At 52.2% G+C, this 19,376-nt stretch overlaps 1 protein-coding gene across 2 annotated transcripts in view; it reads left to right on the top strand.

The window, feature by feature from the left end:
- MYT1 (myelin transcription factor 1) overlaps window positions 1-19,376 on the top strand; it is a 70,896-nt gene that overhangs the window by 9,845 nt on the left and 41,675 nt on the right. For both annotated transcript variants that reach the window (XM_008588057.1, XM_008588055.1), the window contains exon 2: window positions 12,948-13,048. Coding sequence is in view for 1 of the 2 variants with exons in the window: in XM_008588055.1 (XP_008586277.1) it covers window positions 12,948-13,048 (101 nt within the window). In the remaining variant the exon portion in view is untranslated. The remainder of the gene's footprint in view (window positions 1-12,947; window positions 13,049-19,376) is intronic.

Below are 19,376 nucleotides of genomic sequence, written 5' to 3'. Positions count from 1 at the left end.
TATCTCATGGTTGAAGTACCTCTTTCAGCAACTGTGTGATCACACCGTGCCAGCCTAAGGTGACCTGCTTGTGCACCGCGGGGGACCAAGCCAGCTGTGCAAAGGTGCATGTGTTTCCTGGGGCTCCCATGTCAACACAGCTGGGCTGGACTTAGCCAGGGAAGGATCTAAATTGTGGCTTTGAAGTAGGAAGGAAACTTGTGCTGGGAAGAGAAGCTACTTAAACGCTCAGCTCAGGAGTTTTTGGCTCTGAGTTTTCCTTCTATTATCTCTTCCTTCTGGAGGCCGAGTCTGTCTTCTGGCAATTTGAGATAATGTCCAGATTGTCTGTTTTTACCCAGATAAAAAGTCAGACGACAAATTCACACTAAAGGGGCACTTCTTACTGTTATCTTTTTTTTTTTTTTTTGTCTTTTTCTTGACTGGTAAGGGGATCACAACACTTGGTGTGGTGTCACCCGCAACGCGCTCAGCCAGCGAGCGCACCCGGCCAGTCCTATATAGGATCCGAACCCGCGGCAGGAGTGTCACCGCGCTCCCAGCCCCACACTCTCCCGAGTGCGCCACGGGGCCGGCCTTTACTGTTATCTTTTTAATAGTCTGATTTTTCTTTGGCTAGATTATCTAGATTTTTGTGCTACCATTTTATTTCCTTGAGGGCCGCACCCAGCCCGAGGCTTGGTGAGTCATGATCCAGCCACAGCCGCTTCTCAAGACGAAGCAAAGTGAGGTGGTGCTGAGGGGTTCCCCTCCTCACACACATACATGTAAAGTCAGGGGCCTACTTCCCAGCCATGTATATCAGGCTGGAGGGAGAAGAAAAGCGGATTTGTTATTTGAATGGCATCCGGTAGAGCTTTATAATCCCCAGGAGGCTCTAGGCTGGGCCCTCTTCTCTGTGCGGTGCCGTCCACACGGATGGTCTGCGAACCACTGTGCAGCTTCTAAGTTCAGAGGCTGCTGCTGGGTGTGGAGTTCTCTTTACCCCCAGGGCCTGAGCTTTTGGGCGCAGCATCCAGAGGAACCCAAACCAGCTTCAGCAGGAGAGTTATAGTCCAACTCTTCTTCCCAGAGAACTAAGCCTCTGATGGCTTTGGGAGCTCGTGTGCTGGAGCAGGGACCTGGCAGATTCTCTAAGTGCCGGTGCTTCCCTCTGAGCACCCACAGCCTGCCTAGAGCCACCCAGAGGCCAAGCCAACTCTGGGATGTGTAAAGCATTTATGTTTTCTCCAAATTCTGTTCGGTATTGGCTCTCTGTGTATGAGCACTGTACATCCAGGTTGGGAATTTAGCATATGCAATCCCCCTGTATTTCTAAGCCTGACAAGCAGTGGAGGGGCTGCTGTGAGTGGAACCCTGGAGCTGGGGCTGCAAGTGAACCTGCCAGGAAACAGCTGCCTGGGGCTCGCTCTGCTCCACCCAAACAGGAATTTGGGCAGGGGTCCTGGAGTTAGAGGGACTAGAGTGGGAGGAGGGAGGGGAGCTGTTTCAAAACCAGCCCCCAGAGGGCTTGGAGGCCGTGGGCTCTTCTCTGCTGAACTGGAGAAAAGCCAGCGTGGACAGGCCCTAAAGGAGAGTTGAGAAAGCTCCTTCCAGTCGGGTTACCTCCAAGGGCCTAAGGAAAACGGCTTCAAGGAAGGAGTTGGCCATTTCTCCCTTCCCTGGCTGGAGAGCCAGGCAGTTCTGACTAGAGAGAAGTTTCTGGTGCTCAGGAATGGGAGACGCTGGAGCAGAATTCCAGGGCAGGCCTCTGTTGATCCTGGGAGGCCAATGTGCTCTCTGAAGGGTTTCTGAAGGCTCACAAGGAGGACAGCCATGACCTTTGCTGGCCCGCACCTGGAGCACCGTGTGGGAGCCCAGGCTGGGCCGCTGGACGAGGCCTGGGCCCTCCCAGCTGTCCTCACTGCTTTTGTTTTTCTCTGAGCGGGCCTCCCCGCCCCTGCCACCGCACCCCAGGATTCAAACAGGTGAGTCCAGGTATGCCGGGTCTGAAAAGGTGTCAGCCTGGCCAGCCCATCACCCTGCCCCCAGCATGTGGGGACAGCAGCCAGATTCAGAAGGGGGTCAGGTGGGGGTGGCGCTGGCACAGAGTATGCCTCCCCCGGGCTTTGCTAGGCCTACAGCCTGGCCTGGTCGGTGGGGTGTCAGGGGAGTGGAGGTGGGGGTCGTGTCTGCACACCTCCTTCCCGGCTTCTCCTTCATTATCTTAACTGTTGCCCTGGGTGGGCTCTTGGGAGCCACCTGTTCCTGGAGTCACCCCCTCCTGGCTCCTTGTCCTGGGGGACGGGGTGCATGTGCCACCCCTCTGAGCTCCAAGAGTGTCCTGGTGTCATGCCAAGTGGATGAAGGCTGGGGCCAGGGTCACTGGTGTTGAACTGCACTCGGGGCTGAGGATGTTCTTTCCTCAGAAGGGATCCTGTCTGTGCATGGAGCACAGTGGGCTGAGGGTTTGCTTTGTGCCATCTGGATTCTGGGTGCCTGGTCTGGGTGTGGGGCCTGGTCACTTGTTGTGACCAGGTTCTCAGGTGACCTGGGATGGACGCAGCAGGATGCTCCGCCTGCCCTGGGCTGGGCATCCCTCCCCGCTTCCTGCTGGGAGCCTGGGATGACAGGCGCCTGGAGAGCCTGTCCTGTGATTTGGTTTGGAAAGTCATTATTACTGCGGAGCAGTTTAGCTGTTGTTTTTACAGCATTGGTAAGGTTAAAAGAAATAATGATAATAATATAAGAAAGACTCAGCCACAGTAACTGCCTGCAACATGTTATTTGCATTTTTAAGGAAACACTTCTTTGAGACAGCCTGGGTGAAAGGTCACTATTTGCATGTAAATGGAAGAGAAAGCGTGCAACGCTGGAGTTGCGTCTGCGCTATCTTCTCAGCAGAGAGCTGCTGTTGGGGAGATTAAGGGACATGGCGTGCATTTGGCTTTTATTGAATAGAGAAGTACCAGCGAGGCTGATTTAGAAGCAAAATAATGAGAGAAATGTGCAAAGCTACAGAATTGCCGACTCCCCCAGCCCCTGCTTCGTTCATTTTCACCTAAACTCAGCAAAAGCAGGTCTGTCTTTGCTCCACTCAGCAAGTCTTCATTTTACTTCTCTCCGGATTCCAGCTATAAAAAAAAGAAAAAAAGAGCAAAACTTGCACTTATTTCCCCTTCGGCCCTATTTGTGTTTCCTGCCAAAAATTGTTTCAGTAGAGAGGGACCCAAACCCAGGAGCAGAAACCCTTATTGCAACTGTGCTCTCCCAGCAGAGAGGGGAGGGGGCCAGGGCTGTTCCAGGACCACCACAGGAAAAGGCTGGGGGCAGGGGCCAAGAGGGGGGTGCCATGGGCCGAGGCAGCCCTGCCTCATCTTCCCTGAAGCCCCATGGAACCCAACGTTTCTAGGGCACAGGCTTTACCTTCTTACGGAGATTTTTGGGGTTTGTGAGACTCTCCCGGGTACCTGGTCCCTGGGCTTTCCAGGAGGCTCCTGGTAGCAGAGCTGGTCCTCCCAGAGAGGAGCCCTGGGTGGAGCTGAGGCCTGAGCTGAGTTCTGCACTGGGGCCGGGCACGGGCTTGGCCAAGGACATTACCGGGTGTCTGGCCCAGGAGGAGGGGCCCGAGGACCTCCCTGGACCCTGCTTCAACCTGTCCACACATTCCTGAAGTCACACCCCCATCCCCATTATTTTTAAAATTATTCTGTGAAACAATCTCAAACTTACAGAAACGTTTTATGCACAGGACAAAACTGTTTTTCCTGAACCATCTGAGAGCCTGTTGCTGATTGACTCCCCTCACCCAGAACCCGTGGGCGGTGTTTCCTGCGGAGAGGACCCACAGTGCTGGTCTCTGAGGTCCTCAGACCCTGCTCAGAGGGTGGGTTTAGGTCATGTTCTGCCTCGTAGTCTTTGTCAGTCTGGAATAGAGAGCTTGATCCTTTTGAAGAGCATTGTTGGTTACTCCGTATCCTTCACTTTGGGTTTGGCTGATGTTGCTGGTTTTTGGACCTGGCTGTGTGGGAACCCGCGGCCGCGGTGGGAGGCTCTTCTCCGGGCACCTGATGCTGATTCATTGAGAGCTTGATCCTTTTGAAGAGCATTGTTGGTTACTCCGTATCCTTCACTTTGGGTTTGGCCGATGTTGCTGGTTTTTGGACCTGGCTGTGTGGGAACCCGCGGCCGCGGTGGGAGGCTCTTCTCCGGGCACCTGATGCTGATTCATCTCTGATGTTGTTGGCTGGTCCCTGGATAAGATTCTGGCCTCTCTGGGCAATGCCTCTCTTTTCTCTTTGCAATTAGTAAGTATTTGGTGGGGAGGTGCTTTGAAACTACGGAAATATCTCCTATCTGTCAAACTATCAATTTATCCATTTTTATGGATGTCTGTGACAGATTAATAGTTTCTTGTTTTATCCAGTGGGTTATAAGCCTCATTGTGATGCTCAGATTGTCCCTCACAGAGCCACCTGCTTCCTTGCTCAGGTTCCCTGCCCCACGCCTGCAGCCCTGGTGCCTTTTATTGGAAAACGGGGTTAGCAGTGACCTGGGTGCTGGGTGCCTCTCAGAGGACAGGGCTGGGAAGATGCACATGCACACATCATACACACATCTGGGTCTGTATTTATTTGTCCATCTGCCAGTATTTGTTGAAAGTCGCATGTTCATGCTGGCGCCTCTGACTCTGACTCCCTGCAGGGTCCTTTCTAGGCTCTGCATAACTTCTTCCTCCAACATGGAGAAACTGGTCTCTATGATCCTCCATATATTTACTTATTTGATCCACCCCTTTCCCTGCACCAAGGCCGTCCTCACTCTGCCGCAGGCTGGGCCTTGCTGGGGTGTCCTCTCCCCTGCTCGGGCTCTGGCACTGGGAGCCTCACTGGCCTGGCCCGCCTAGGACGCGGGGCTCACAGGCTGTGGGACGGGTGGCCTTCCTACCACCGCAGGACGGACTCCTGCTACTTTTGATCCAGCCACCTGTTCTCTTCCTTTGCAGCACTGAACATCACCTTTATTTGTCTATCTTAATGGTTCACTGCTGGGCCAAGTGTAGATACCAGGATTCTTTCTCATACGGGTCTTTGTTCTCCTTGTAGGTAATTATCCCCACTCCCCATCCCTTCCTTAGTGTCTGTGGGCAGTGTTTTAGACTGTGTGCATCTGGAGGTATTTTTATTGTGCTCCTGCCCTTGATTAATATTTTGTCTGGGCAGAGAGGGTGTACCCTGAAGGTGAAAATCCACTCCCTGGAGATTGTGGAGATCTGTCTCTGCTGTCTGTCCTCATGCTGCTGTTGAGCAGGTTCTGTTTGTGACCATATTCCCCTATGGCCATGGGAACTTTTAGGGTCCTTTCTTAATTCCTGGTGTTTTAAAATTTTACAGTGCTGGGCTTGGTTGAATATGGGTCTTTTTTCATTCAATGTGCTGGACACTTCAAGGGCCTTTTAATCTAAAAATATAATTTCCTTTAGTTCTGGTAAATTATTTTTCACTATTTAATTTGTACCTCTGTCTCTCATTTTCTCCGTTCTCTCCTGAACTCCTGAGTTGGATGTCAGGTCTCACCCAGGCCTTCCTCCTTGTCTACCATGTCTTTGTCTGTGTGCTGTCTTTTCCAGTGTATTTCTTCGACTCTTATCTCCCAACTCTTCTATTGGATTTTTCATTTTGGTTTTATAATTTATTTCCAAATTGGGTAAGACAGACATGAGAGTATCAAGCCTTCCCAAATAACTCCTGTCTTGCCCGGGCCAGGGCACATCTCCTCTGCCCGGCTGTCACTGGACGTCTGTGTCCAGCCTCCCGATTTGTCCTTGTTCCTGTTCCAGCCACTGTCCACCTGGTGGGCGCTTCCCAAAACTTATCCGTTCCCTCATCTGGTGCAGGCCCCTCCCATAGGCCAGGGAGGGTCCGGAGCAGCTGTTGTTAGCTCAGGCTGGGTGGGAACCTTGCTGCGAAGTTTGAGAGGTCCTGGACCGCTCCTCCTCCTGCTGCCTCCTCTGGGAGCCCTGTGATGTGGTGGGGCCTGGGTGCCTCCAAGGGCCTGGGCTTCCTGTGTCTGGGGCACAGTCTGGACCTCGGGACCTTGGTGTCAGAGGTTCTCTGGACCAGAGAGTGGAATTCTGGGCTGTGGTTCCTCTAAGAGTCTACTGTGACCTGTGGTCAGTTTGGTTGGCTTAAATTGTTTCTACGTTTTATTCTTACCCTTTTCTTCCTGCCTTATAGGGCTTTGCCTTAAGCCTGAGCAGCAGCAAGGAGGGGATTGAGGCGAAAAGTAGGAAAAATTCTTTCCTTTTTAATGGCAAGATGTAAGTTTATGCTCAATCCCAGTGCCCAGCATTTCAATCTCAGTCTGCATAGGAATGATGAGAGCGCAGGAGGCAGGCCCCCTCCAGGGCTGTGGGGCCCAGAGGCAGGAGGCAACCCAGCAATTCTCGTGCACAGCAGAACTCGAAGCTGGCTGGTTAGTCAGTTGTCAGGCAGGACTGGCTGCAGCCCTTGGCTCAGCCCGGGATTAGCTGTTGACGGGTTGGTGGCAGAGGTGGGGGTATGTTTGTGCTCTTTTGGGTCATGACGCCTCCAGCTGCACAGAAGCTATCACTTCCCTTGGCCTGTGTTGACCGAGTACAGCGTAACTGCCCCGGAGCATATGTGGTGGGGGAGTGTCCCTGAGGCCTCAGGGCCTCAGCCTACTCTCCATGGCCTGTCTCTTGCTGCATCCCTGAACCCAGCCCTCTCGGGCCTCCAGGGATGAGGGGTGAGGAGGAGCCCCAGGTGGTCCAGCCTGGGGTTGAGGCAGTGGCTGTGATGGACCAGGGCAGGGGTTCACAGAACCCAGGCTGAGAACCATGGGTGACCCACTGGGACCACTGACCCATGCAGGAGTCCCCAGAGGTGCCCACTGACCAACCACTCGCAGGTCTCCAGGGCTGAGGGTGCACCCAGCATGGCAGGAGGCTGTCCATTTCTTGTTAGGCAGTTCATGTTGCCAGGAAGTTATTTTTCCATGTGAGCATCCACTTGTTGGCTCTGCTAAAGTGGAACACACTGAATCCTCCTTTCGGTGGCGTGCCTGAACTTGGAAGAAGCTCTTGCCACCCCTGTGCCTGGGTTTGCTTGTCACCTGCCCTCCCTTGTCATCCCCCGGGCCTGCAGCCCTCCTTTGGTGTGGTTGCTGCACCTCAGTCATCAGTGAGGACCTGTGTGTGGGCCTGTGTCTGTGGGACTCACACACATGCTTCCTTGTACACACCGTCAACGGCTTCTAAACAGCTTCATTGGATTGTAACTTGTGCGTCATGTAATTCACCCATGAAAAGTACACAAGTCAGTGGTTTTAGCATATTTATAGAGTTGTGCATCTATCCCCACAATCTAATTTTAGAACATTTTTGTCACCCCAGAAAGAAACACCATGACTATTAACAGTCACTCCCATTGGCACCCCTACCCCCGGTCCCAGGCACCCACTAACCTACTTTCTGTGTCTGTGGATCTGTCTGTTGTGGACATTTCACAAACACAGATTGTATGGTGCAGGGTCTTTTGCATCTGGCTCCTTTCACTGGGTGTCATGTTTCGAGGTGCACCCACACTGCAGTGCGTGTGAGCTCTCTGTGCCTTTCTGTTGCCAAATACTCTGCAAGTGCATTTCGTACTGTGCATTCAGTAGCGGATGAACATTTGGGTTTTTCCACTTTTTGGATGGTGTGAATAAAGCTGCTGTGAGCAGCTGTGTATGAGGCTTTGCGTGGACACAAGCTGTTATTCCTCTTGGGTTGGTTCCACTGGGCGTGGAATTTCGGGGTCGTGTGATAACTCTATGTTTAACACTTCAAGGAGTTGCCAGCCTGTTTTCCAAATCGGTGGTGCTATTTTACATTCCCATCTGCAACGTGTGAGGGTTCTAGTTTCTTCATATTCTCGCCAACACTTGTTACTGTCTGCTTTTGTTTTCAAGTCACAGCCGTACAGTGGATGTGACGGGGCCTCTCACTGTGGTTTTGATTTGCGTTTCCCCAGTGACTGGACGTAGACCATCTTTTCAGGTGCTTATTGTCCATTTATATGTTGTCTTTGGAGAAATGTCTGTTCACATCCTTTGCCCATTTTCAAATTGAGTTATTTGTTTTATTATGGAGTTATAAGAGTTCTTTCTTCTGAATACAAGTCCTTTATCGGTTATATGATTTGCAAATATTTTTTCCCAGTCTGGGTTCTTTTCACTGTATTAATGGTCATATTTGAAGGACAAAAGTTTTAAACTTTGATGAAGTCCAATATATTATTTTTTTCTTTTATGGCTGTGTTTTTGGTGTCATATCTAAGAAACCAATTGCCTAGCCCAGAGTCAAGAAGATTTATTTCTATGTTTTTAAAGAATTTTAGCTGTTACACTTAGGTCTGTGGTCCACTACCAGTTAATTTTTGTGTGTACGGTGTGAGAGGGTACAACTCCATTCTTTTGGGTATCCAACTGTCCCAGCACATTTGTTGAAAAGACTGTTCTTTCCCATTAAATCGTCTTAATGCCATTGTCAAAAATCAATTGATCATAAATATAACAGGTTATTTTTAGATTCTCACTTTTATCCCACGTAACTCTATGTCTATCCTGTGCCAGCACCACATTGTCTTAATTACTGCAGCTCTGTGGTACGTCTTGAAATTGGGAAGTGTGAAGCCTCTAACTTTGTTCTTTTTCAAAATTGCTTTAGCTATTCTATGTTCCTTGAATTGCCATATGAATTTTAGAATGAGTTTGTCAATGCTGGTAAACAAGACAAAGCAAAACAAATCAGCTGGAAAGGTTAGAGGTGATCAGATTCTGGCGAGATCCAGAAGGTAGCACAGAAGAAGGGAGCAGACACGCAAGGTGCGATGGGACCACAGGTGCCTCCAGACATGACGCGGGTGGAGGGATGTAGGTGGAGGCCAGCAGGGGCAGGGTGGAGGGGTAGATAGGGAATAGAGCCAGTAGGTTTGACTCCCTCAAGAAATTGGTTGTGAAGGGGGTGGAGACAGAAAGGTAGCTGGGCAGAGGTGTGGGGTCCAGACAGATTGTGTGTCTTAAATGTGGATGCCTCAAGCTTGTTGAAGAGTTGAACAAAGTGGCTAAATATTTGAGAGGAATGGAGGGTAGTGTGATACTCCTGGGACCCCTTAATCAACAGCGGGAAGGAGGGGTGATGGGGTGGAGAGACCCTCTGCTGAGCATGTGCCGGGTGGGGGATGCAAGGGAGAGCTGAGCTATGGGTACCCCCCAAGTGACTTCCCTCCCCCTCTTTGTTTGCTGTGGGGGAGGTGGAAGCAGCTCCTGTCCCCGAAGGTGGCCCGTGGTCACCAGAGATGCAGAACCCCATGAGGACTCTCAGAACAGCTGACTCTCCACACTTACCCTGGCCTCTAGCTCGACGCTCTTGATGTTTGTTCTTATTTTCAGGGTGGGGAGGTTGGGCACCGTGGGAGGGAGTCAGGCTGGCAGTGCTGAGGTAGGGCCAGAGCTGACCACTGCAGGGACTCCCAGGCAGGGACATGGGGATGGGGGCTGTCCGGGCCAGATTCAGGGTGATCTAGGAGCATCACAGCAGACGTACCCTTCTGTGTGGGGTCCTCCGCGAGGCTGGGCAGGTGGAGTGGCCATGTTGCTGGTGTGGGGAAGTGTGTGCCTGTGCCATCTGTGGGCCAAGGGGTGGATGGGATGTTAGAGCTGGACCAGTGGGGGGTCACCTTGTCTTGGGGGAGGTGGGCAGCATGGCCCAGCCCCAGCCCTCGGTCTTCTTGCTTCTCTCATTGGAAATATTGCATCCTGAGCCTGGGTCAGGTAGTCTTGGGTGCATAGTGCTGCTGAGCTGGAGAAAGTGGCCTTATTAGGAAAGAGACAGACGGGGCTGTGGCTCTGCTTGGGGCATTTCCCCACCTGCACTAGGGTCTTCAAACCCGAGTGTGTTGACGCTGGCCCCATAGGCCCTGGTTGCTTTACTGACCTTGTCTGACCATCTGGGGCCACTGTGGGGACAGATGCTGGGCCACCTTGAGCAGGCAGGGCTCAAGGTGACAGGACACCAGGGCCCCTGGTGCAATCACAGCCAGCGCCTGATCCTGGCTGCCAGGAACTGCTCCTCGGCAGCTTATTATAAGATGTTCTCAGGATGTGGTGGCCTCTGACGTTGTGTCATGTTGTGTTGATGAGCAGGGATTCAGATGAGCTCATTGGAGACCTGAGAACCCCAAAGAAAGGGCTCATCTTGACGAAGACGTCCTTCTCACTGCAGAGTCCCGGTAAGAAAAGCAGTGACAGTGACAACTGCAGCCACGTCCTCTCACCTCACCATGTGGGCTCTTTCCCCTGCTTTGTGGCAGACAGGTTAAGTCTCAGAGAGGGCAGTGACTTGTGGCCAGGTCTGGGTTGATGGCACTGCTCTGTGCCCTTTGGCCACACCACTGGACATCCACGAGCAGCTCTTCTGCAAGGGGTGTCGCAAAAGAACGCCCGCATTTCTATGCAGTGTTTTCTGGTGCAGGGAGGCTTAGTGTGCTCCCCGGGATGCTGATGGGCAATGCGTCCAGACAGGAGGGTGTTGTCTGGGGTGCAGCCTGCTGAGTCCATTGCAGGGCCTGGCCACACACAGGTACTAGTGGGGACCAAGAGGGCCAAAGGAGAGGAACTGATACACCTCACCGGGCTTCTGGTAGGGAAAGGAGGCAGAATCATGTCGTGGTGGAGCTGGGTCCTCCGTGAATGAGGCTCTGAGATGGGGGTATGCGCTTTGATAATTGCCTGCTCCACACCCAGGGCTGTGGTGCACAGGATCCCACCAGGTGCCCTTCTGCTCCCTTGCCCAGAGATACTCAGTGGCTTGGCTGCCACAGGGAGGCAGGAGCAGCTCTTCGGAGGAGCAGATGATCCTAGGGTCCTAGAGCTTTGCCTGACCTAGGACAGGAGCATGAGGGTTGCAGGTGATAGAAATTCCATAGGGCTTTATGTCCAGACCCCAGGGGTGGGTGAGGGTGGGAAGCACCAGTGATCTGGTTATCTCACATCAAGCAGAAAGTAGGAGGTCCCTTTGCAGTGGCTTTCACAGTTCACTTCTGCCCATCTCTGAGAAGCAGAACTCAGGGCTATCGCTCTCCCAGGAGGAGGCAGCTGCTCTGGAGCACCCTGCTGGAGCTGAGGGGGCAGGAACAGTCCTGACCTACTCATCCTCCGGCTGTCAGCAAGACATGCCCCAGTTACATCGTGTATTTATGTATGCCACCATAACAAGAAATTCCAGGTGAGCCTTGCAATTCAGCCCAGTGTGCAGGTTTCTGCAGTGTTTTCTCTCCTGGGGACAGATGCTTGGAAAGTGAGCTTCCATTGTCACCATGGAGGAGACACACTGCAGGGAGGCCCCATACCCCATCCTCAGAGTCTGGGGCACGTGATTCTTGATGGTTCACATCCTGAGTCTTCCCACATGTTTTTCTTCTTCCGTCCCAGTGGGGTGAGGCTGCCAGGCCCCTCCTCTCCAGTGCCGGGTCCTCCTGTCCTTAAGCCCCTCATGCTGTTGGCTGCATCTGCCTTGTGCATTCAGTGCCCTGGGGTCTCCTAGATGCCATCCCCACATTCCTGTCACAGGTCTGAGAGTTTGTTACCTGGTGGGCAGGCTTGGCCCTACTTAGAGGCACCTCACACCAGCTCCGTGATGATGACCTATCCCCGATTTATAGACGGGGAGCCAGGGGTCCTAGTCTCATAGCCCACTCCTCGCTAGTCGAGGTGCTGGAACATGAGGTTGAAACCATCCTCATGACAATCACCTGTGGTTGACTCATGGCTCAATGAGGGCAGGCACAGAGTAGGTGCACACAGTAGGTGCCAAATCCTTGTGGTTTTAGCCATTTCTTTGAAGACCTTGCATTATGCCATCTCCTTGACAACCAGATCTGTGTTCCTCTGTGTTTATGCTCCGGAAGTTAATTGGAGGCCTTTTAATAGACTGGAGGCATTTCCAGATTACAAGAGGATGCCGTGTCTGAGCCACTGGGCTGCCTGGGGCCAGGAGTGGTGGAATTCTAGAGAAAAGTGGGGGGAGGAAGATGGTGGCTGTGACGGCAGCATGCCTGGCCTGCCTCGGCAGAATCTAAACCCACTTCCAAGGAGAAGCAAGAGCAGGAGGGATATTCACCTCATTGTATTGCTGGTCACTTAATGACCTTCCTTTGAAACACAGTTGTGCAAAGCAGGTTGTCATGGAGACGGGGAGTGACGTGCAGGGACAGGTACACAATGTGTTTCTGTGTCACGTCCAGCTGATGGACTCAGCCTCTCTCAGACGGGGGAGCTGGTGAGAGCAGTGAGATACTGGAGGCATTGCCCTGGGGAAGGCAGAAGCAAGATGCGAAGAGGTGGGGACAGGGCTCCTGCCGGGGAACAGCGTGTTGACAAAGCCGACTGGAGGCCCCTGGGCAGACCTCACTTTCCTAAATCAGTCGCTTCAGAGGAGCTGTGCAAAGCATTTTTTTTCTTTTCGTAGGTGTATCTGTGCTGCACGTTCTTTTGGGGCAATGAAGGGCCTAGTAGTAATATGAATTATTACTCATTAATCAGCTCGTTTTCAAAGTCGGAGAGTTTAAATGCCAAGTTTTCTCAAGGTGTGTCCCACCTGACTCGCCGCAGTGCCCTTGTTGGAATGGCCCTGTCAGTGGAAATCCACGCCCCCTGGGCCTTTCCCGTGAAGCAGCAGCCAGAGCTGAGTGGGACGGCGGAGGGTTCAGGTGCTGGGAGCTTGGAGAAGGCTCCCAAATCAGAGAAGGACATGACCTGTCCATGTTTCTGGTGGATTCCAGAAAAGAGGGATTGTACAAATTCTGTGAAAAGAAAGGGCCCAAGTTTGCCACCTTCTCCCTGCAGCCAGCGTGGCTGGCGCTCATCAGGCTTTTTTTTTCTGACCCTGTATCTTTTCAAACCCTCAGAAAATGAGTTCCGGGGTGAGCTGCTGAACCAGAGGTGGACACACGGAGACAAGGCCAGCAGTGGCAGGACCTCAAGACACCTCCCGGGCAGGCACAGCAAGGTGAGGCACTCAGAGGGCAGCCCGTCCTGGGCCCACCCATGGCTGCCTGTGCAAAGCCCCTCTGGGATCCATGCACAGAGCACAGAGGTGATTGTTGGCCTGACCCTCATCAGAGTCCAGATTAGGCGAAGGGTACATGGGGACTAGGACCATTGATGATCTAGTCCCTTTAAGATTAAAGGAAGAAAACTGACTTTGAATAGGGTGAGTCTAGAATGCGACAGCCGAGTCTCACTTTCCTGCTTGCTGGACGGCCACATCTAGGGTCCACAATGTGCCTCAGTGGCCTGGTCTCTGTTCACCCTGCTTCTGCCTGGGCGGCTGAGAATGCCTTCAGGGTCTGACAGCAGGCTTTGCTGGCGAGAGTCACGAGGTCGGCTGGTCTGCTTCATTTCCATTTTCCTGTGTAGAAGCGGGTGGTTTGCGCACTTCTTGCGTCTGCCCAGAGTTCACGATGGAGGCAACTCAGGCTCCCGCCTCCCTGGGGACTCTCCCAGCCCTGGAATATCACATGTGCTACAGCCACTGCCATCCACTGACCCCTGCTCCTAGAACTTCCCTCTGACATGCTCTGGTAGAACAGGTCCCTGGGGTCAGGTGACCCTCAGAGCTGGAAGTGAGGCTGTCAACATCAGACTCTGATCTCTCATTTCTTGACATGTAGATGTTCTCTGCCAAGGATCCAGCTGTGACCCAGGGCATGGCCACTAAGGGGTGATGCCCAGGGTGTGGATGGGGAACCTATGGAATTAGACGTGGGAACTTCATTTGAGTTGGCTTGTATTTTACTCTCAAAACCCAACATTTTTCTTTTGGATCTGGTGATAAGGATGTACATTCTCATGAGTCTGTCATAGTGACCATGTTTTTATTTTTTTCTGACCGGTAAGGGGGTCGTAACCCTCAGCACGGTGTTGTCCACACCACGCTCAGCCAGTGAGTGCACCGGCCATCCCTATATAGGATCTGAACCCGTGGCCTCGGCGCTACCAGCTCCTCACCCTCCCGAGTGAGCCATGGGGCCGGCCCCATAGTGACCATGTTAAGCGCCTCCCCTGTTAAGTACTCTGGCTCCCGTCGGGTTGTCAGTGCTCTGCCAGTCATGCTGGAGCCTGCAGCACAAGAAGAGCCAACAATGCTGGCCCTGTCTTTACATAAAACATCGGTATTTCATAATCACAGATTTTTCCATTAATGTTGATGTTTCAAAGCATTGCATTAAAATATTGTTTTTCACTGAGTTTTTGGCCTCACTCCCCACACCCCACCCTGGCCCTGAGGATTCACACTGAGCAGCACTGCTCAGAGACCGTGTGACCACGAAAGTCACTTACTTGAGGCCAGTGGCTCTGGGTGGAGTGTTTCCTGTGGTTGTCTGTTGCCGTGTCAGAGCTGGACAGGAGAACTTCAGTCTCCCTAGGGCCCAGCATGACAAGCTCCAAGGGTGGCCATTCAAGATGCAACTGCTGTGAACAGGACTGGGGGCCCACGCAGGGGTCCTCCTGGCGGCACCCGCTGCTTTGTAAATGCCCCACTGGAGAGTCATTTTCTTCTATGTGGGGCATTTAGGGCCTCAGTTAGAGGCTGAGTAGAGAGGCTAAGGTGAAGAGTGGGCCAGAGAAGGAGGGAGGGTGTGGAGGGTCGACTGCCCAGGCCTGTGGGGCTGGCACAGGTGGTACCTTCTGACCACGAGGCAGAGAGGGCTGCAGTCCGGGGGCGAGTGGCGGCCACAGTGAGAGTGTCACACAGCAATGGCAGCGCCAGAATCAGCCCTTTAGGGACTGCCTAGGGCAGGAGGTGGGTGAGGGAGGCCACGAGCCAAGGTGTCCTGTGTCTCTGCGTTCAGCACCAGGCGTGTGGACAGCGCAGGGCCGTTGGGAAGGGCTGTCAGAAATCAGGCGATGTCTTAGGGGAGGTGCAGGCATTGATGGCAGCTCCTGAGCCCCTTCCTAACCTTGAAGAAGGAAACATTTGGCCATCAAATTGCTTAATATTCAGTGGATGAATGTAGAGTTATGGAATTGAGGAGAAGGTTGAATGCATGGGCATTTGGCTAGCCCTTCCTCCTGTCATGGGGGGGTGGGGTCTGACTGGATGATGGGTACAGGCTCCTGCAAGGGAGAGGAGTGCCTGGGTATGGGCTTTCTGGCCTCACTTGATGGTTCTGCATTCTACCCTGATTGGTTAGAAATTCCATTTATGCTGGAGTTTTTAACAGATGGATGCAGATATGGCTGCTTCTTCAGGGTGTCCATTATGCAGCTATAATTTTTAATTTTAGGGTTGGAGTGAGGCAGGATCCCATGCTCGGAGCTGTCAGGAGATCCCCTCCTAAGACATGTGCTAAATAATGCCCCATGGGGGTATCCTTTCTATACTCCAAGGAGGGGGGCTGGTCTATTCAGCTGTGAGTGGGTTGCACAATGGGTGAAATGTCAGGAGAATTTCAGACACACAGCAGGACGTCCCCAAAGAGGGGGACAGAACTGTCACTGCAAAGAACCAGGGAGTGCTGTGATGGCTGCCAGAGGGAGCAGGGCATGGCCATGTGGTTCAGCCTCAGAGATCCAGAGAGCAGACAGCAGGCCAGTGCTGGGGCTTCTGAGGTGCAGACCTTCTGTGCCTGCTGTGGGCTGAGATGGCTGGTGCAGGCAGGGAGCACGTGGCCTCACTGGAATGCTTGCAGAGGGGAGCAAGGGGGTCCCTGAATGCTGCTCTTCAGTCCCTGGTGGTGCAAGCATGGATCTATGTCAACACCTCCTGCTATAACAGCTGCACAGCAGAGACAGGACAGTGGAGAGAGGAAAATAAGCCGTCACTCTTTCCTTCCGCCCTCGTCTCCCATGGAGAAAAGGGAGCCTGAATGTGGTGCTAATGGTGCTGAGGGCAGTGAGGCTTGTTGGAGCCAAGTGGGGTGGGCGGACGGCTAGTTCCCTGACACCTCCTCATTCCACATCTTCCTCGGCCCCTTCCTTCTGGGCAGGGGCTGTCTGTGGTCCCCAGGAGCCAGCAGGTGCCCTTCCTTGTGCAAGTCTCTGGGAGAAGAAGTGTTGTGCTGGGGCCAGGTGATCTCATGAATTTAAAATGTCCTAAGTCCATTCTAATTTCCCTGTTGGAATATGTTTTAAATAAAATGAAACTCTATATGTCTCTGCCTCTGGCCCAAGGCTGGGTGAGCAACCCCAGGGCATCAGGAGGCCCTGAGACCCCTAGCTCTAGGTTCACACACATTGGCCTCTGCTGAGCCCCCCACACTGTTCCTCTCCACCTGTTCTGGCACCAGAATTTCAGAGATGTTTCTGACTGTCCCCATTTATTTATTTGCTCATTCAGCTCTCTGTCTGCTCATCCTTGAATGCTGGGTGCTGAGCAGCTTTCTGAAGAGGAGATAACCACCATGAGTGGGTGCAGGGTGGAGAGTGAGAGAGGGGTGCTCTGGCTCCCACCCCTAAATGGCGCTGGGTCCTAACTGATCCACTCATGCTCCCCACCCCCACCTGGGCTCTCAAGCCTCAGCAGCACCTCTCCCTTGAGCTCTCCCTGAGCACCACCCTCTACTCTCTGGTGTGATGTGCAAACCTCAGGGGTGCCATGGCTGGTGACACCCAGGACACCCCCTGCTGGGGCCAGGCTTCAGCATGGATTCTGTCCTTTGACCAGCCCTTGGCTATTGGTGAAGGGCAGGGACGTGGGTGTAGGGGGAAGCTCTTCAGCTCTGAAGGCCCTGGGAAGAAACAGGAAAGAAGAGCAAGAGACAGAGAGACACAGAGACAGAGAGGGACAGAGAGAGAGCGGGTGAGAGAGCAGAAAAGAGAAAGGGGAAGGGGCACCCTCCAGGGCCACTATGGATGTCCCTGAGCTTTGGCTGGCTGCAATGGCGGGACAGTGGCAGCCATGGCCTCTGAGGGTAAAAGTAAATGTTGGCACAAAGCCTGTTGGGCCTTATGGAAAGCCTCTGACCCTGATAGTTTTGGAAGCAGAGTCCACTATTTCCCCTTAAAGACTAGACAGGGGTGGTTTGTTACTGGCTGTATTTCTGGATTCTGAATATATCTCTCACAGCTGCAGCCTGAGGGTCCAGGGGAATCTGCACGTTTTGAGGCTGCTAACTGCACTTCCTCTTTTGGTCCCTGTGTTTGTAAACGTCCCACTCAGGGAACTCAGATTTGGCAAGGGTGCTATGCAGATGGGCCTGGAAAAGGGGCTGGTCTTTGTGGCACGTCATTGTGAGAACTGTGTATGTTTAAACAGAGCTTACATGATTAATCTTGACTCTACTAAAACAAAATACAAAGCAGAGCAAAGCAAAAACACTCTTGAGTGAGGCTACTGTCCTGTGGTACTGAGACAGCAAGTCAGACAAGAAGGATGAGGAGACAGCTCTCTGGCTAGTGGGTGTGGCAAAACAGGGCATGTTTGCATTTGTAAATTATTCTCCTCCCATGGTTCTCCTATTGTCAGCACAACTATTGAAATATTAATTAGAGCTGTAAGACATGCTCCTGGTTGCAGAATGAAGTTGGCGTTAGAGAAACAGAGCAGATGCTGCTCTCAAGAGAGATCTCTGGCCTCTCAGTGAGGGAGGCGTGAGGTAGGCCTGTCTGGCAAAGGGGCCTCTTCCCCCTCAAGGCAAGAGTCACTGAGTTGACCTGGTTGGTTTATGCTTGGAACAAGTAAAGGTTTTAAAAAAATAAATCAGTGAGAAATTGAGAAGTGCCTCATGGTCTTTGCATTAATGAACTGCCCTTTAGGGCAGAAGCGGGCAGGAGGCTGGTGGGTGGGCCTGGGTGGTGCTGGGCTCAGGGCTGCCCTGGACACCAGCTCTCTGTCTGCCATGTGGGGGTATGAAGGCAGCAGAGAACCTGCTTCCAAAGTGCTTTGAGTTCTTTCTGAAAAGGAAAACGGTATGAATTGTTTCCTTCGTGGAGTGGGTTTTATCACGGCTTTGCCCAGAGGCTCCTGCGGCAGCCGCTGCTGGTTTCAAACTACTCAGAAGTCAATGTTTTCCCTGTCTCGGTGTTGGTATCCCAGCTCACGCAGCTCTTACAGACTCATTCTCTCATATTAAAGAGCCTGGTTTTTCCTCCCGTAGTTCAGTTTTTTCCCTTTTAAAATCAAAGCTACATGCACTGAAGAGAACTTCTCACTTATTGACCATTTGATGCAGATAAATTGCAAATGGAAAGGTGCTCAGCAGAGTGAATGCCACAGCTGTTGGCTCCATCAATGGGAGCTCACAGTTTGCAAGCAGCGCCCATTACACAGCCCTGCAACCCTCTCTATTCTCTGCTCTTTGAATAATTTATCTGCAGGAAATCCAAATTGCCAAGGCACGCTTTAACCTAGCAGAATGCGTGCCAATTTCCTTGGGAAAACTGACAAAAAAAAAAAAAAGAAAAGCAAAGGAAAAAAAAGCTGTAGATTGCGTTTCAGCTGAATGCAGACGCTGGCAATCAGATGCATCAGCTCCATTGTGCGGCCACATCGGAAGCCACCATGCAGGGCTCCGTGCAGGCTGCATCTGAAGGCTCATAAATGTAATGAAGTCCCTTTGACACCTGCTCCTCTCATCACTTTAAATGTGAGCCATTGGTCCATGGGGAACCTCCACCTTAAAAACAGAAACTGCAGTAATTGTCTTCTGTTCTTCTGGAAAGCTGTAATAGACCCACGTCTCATGCACTGCACTCCGCGTGCAGGCTGCATCTGAAGGCTCATAAATGTAATGAAGTCCCTTTGACACCTGCTCCTCTCGTCACTTTAAATGTGAGCCATTGGTCCATGGGGAACCTCCGCCTTAAAAACAGAAACTGCAGTAATTGTCTTCTGTTCTTCTGGAAAGCTGTAATAGACCCACGTCTCATGCACTGCACTCCATAGCCCTGAGTTGGCGGGTTTCATAAATTACACAGGTTTTGATTTTTCTTCCTTAACAAATCACATAAATCATTGTGTGTTAGAGCTGCCACATGGGGGAGGTCCACTTTGCAAGTTTCTTTTTACTAATTGGGGGAATTCCTTTTATACACAGGTTTTGATTTTTCTTCCTTAACAAATCACATAAATCATTGTGTGTTAGAGCTGCCGCATGGGGGAGGTCCACTTTGCAAGTTTCTTTTTACTAATTGGGGGAATTCCTTTTACTTTCTTCCCAGGTGGTACCGTAGGCATTTGCCTCTTGCTGGGTTTTAGAGCCTAAAGCCCCATTTAAGAGCAGCTTCTGAGCCTGCTCCTCCTCCCTTCTGCTACGTCTTCCTGACTCTCCCGCTTTCCCTTGACAACCTCTCACGTGGAGCCCTGGCTGCCCTGGCGTCTGGCCTGGGACAGG

Source organism: Galeopterus variegatus, unplaced genomic scaffold, assembly GCF_000696425.1.
Source record: "Galeopterus variegatus unplaced genomic scaffold, G_variegatus-3.0.2 Scaffold4651, whole genome shotgun sequence".
Classification (NCBI taxonomy): Eukaryota; Metazoa; Chordata; class Mammalia; order Dermoptera; family Cynocephalidae; genus Galeopterus; species Galeopterus variegatus.
Note: the sequence above shows the minus strand (reverse complement) of the source record. Positions and strands in the feature narration are given on the sequence as shown.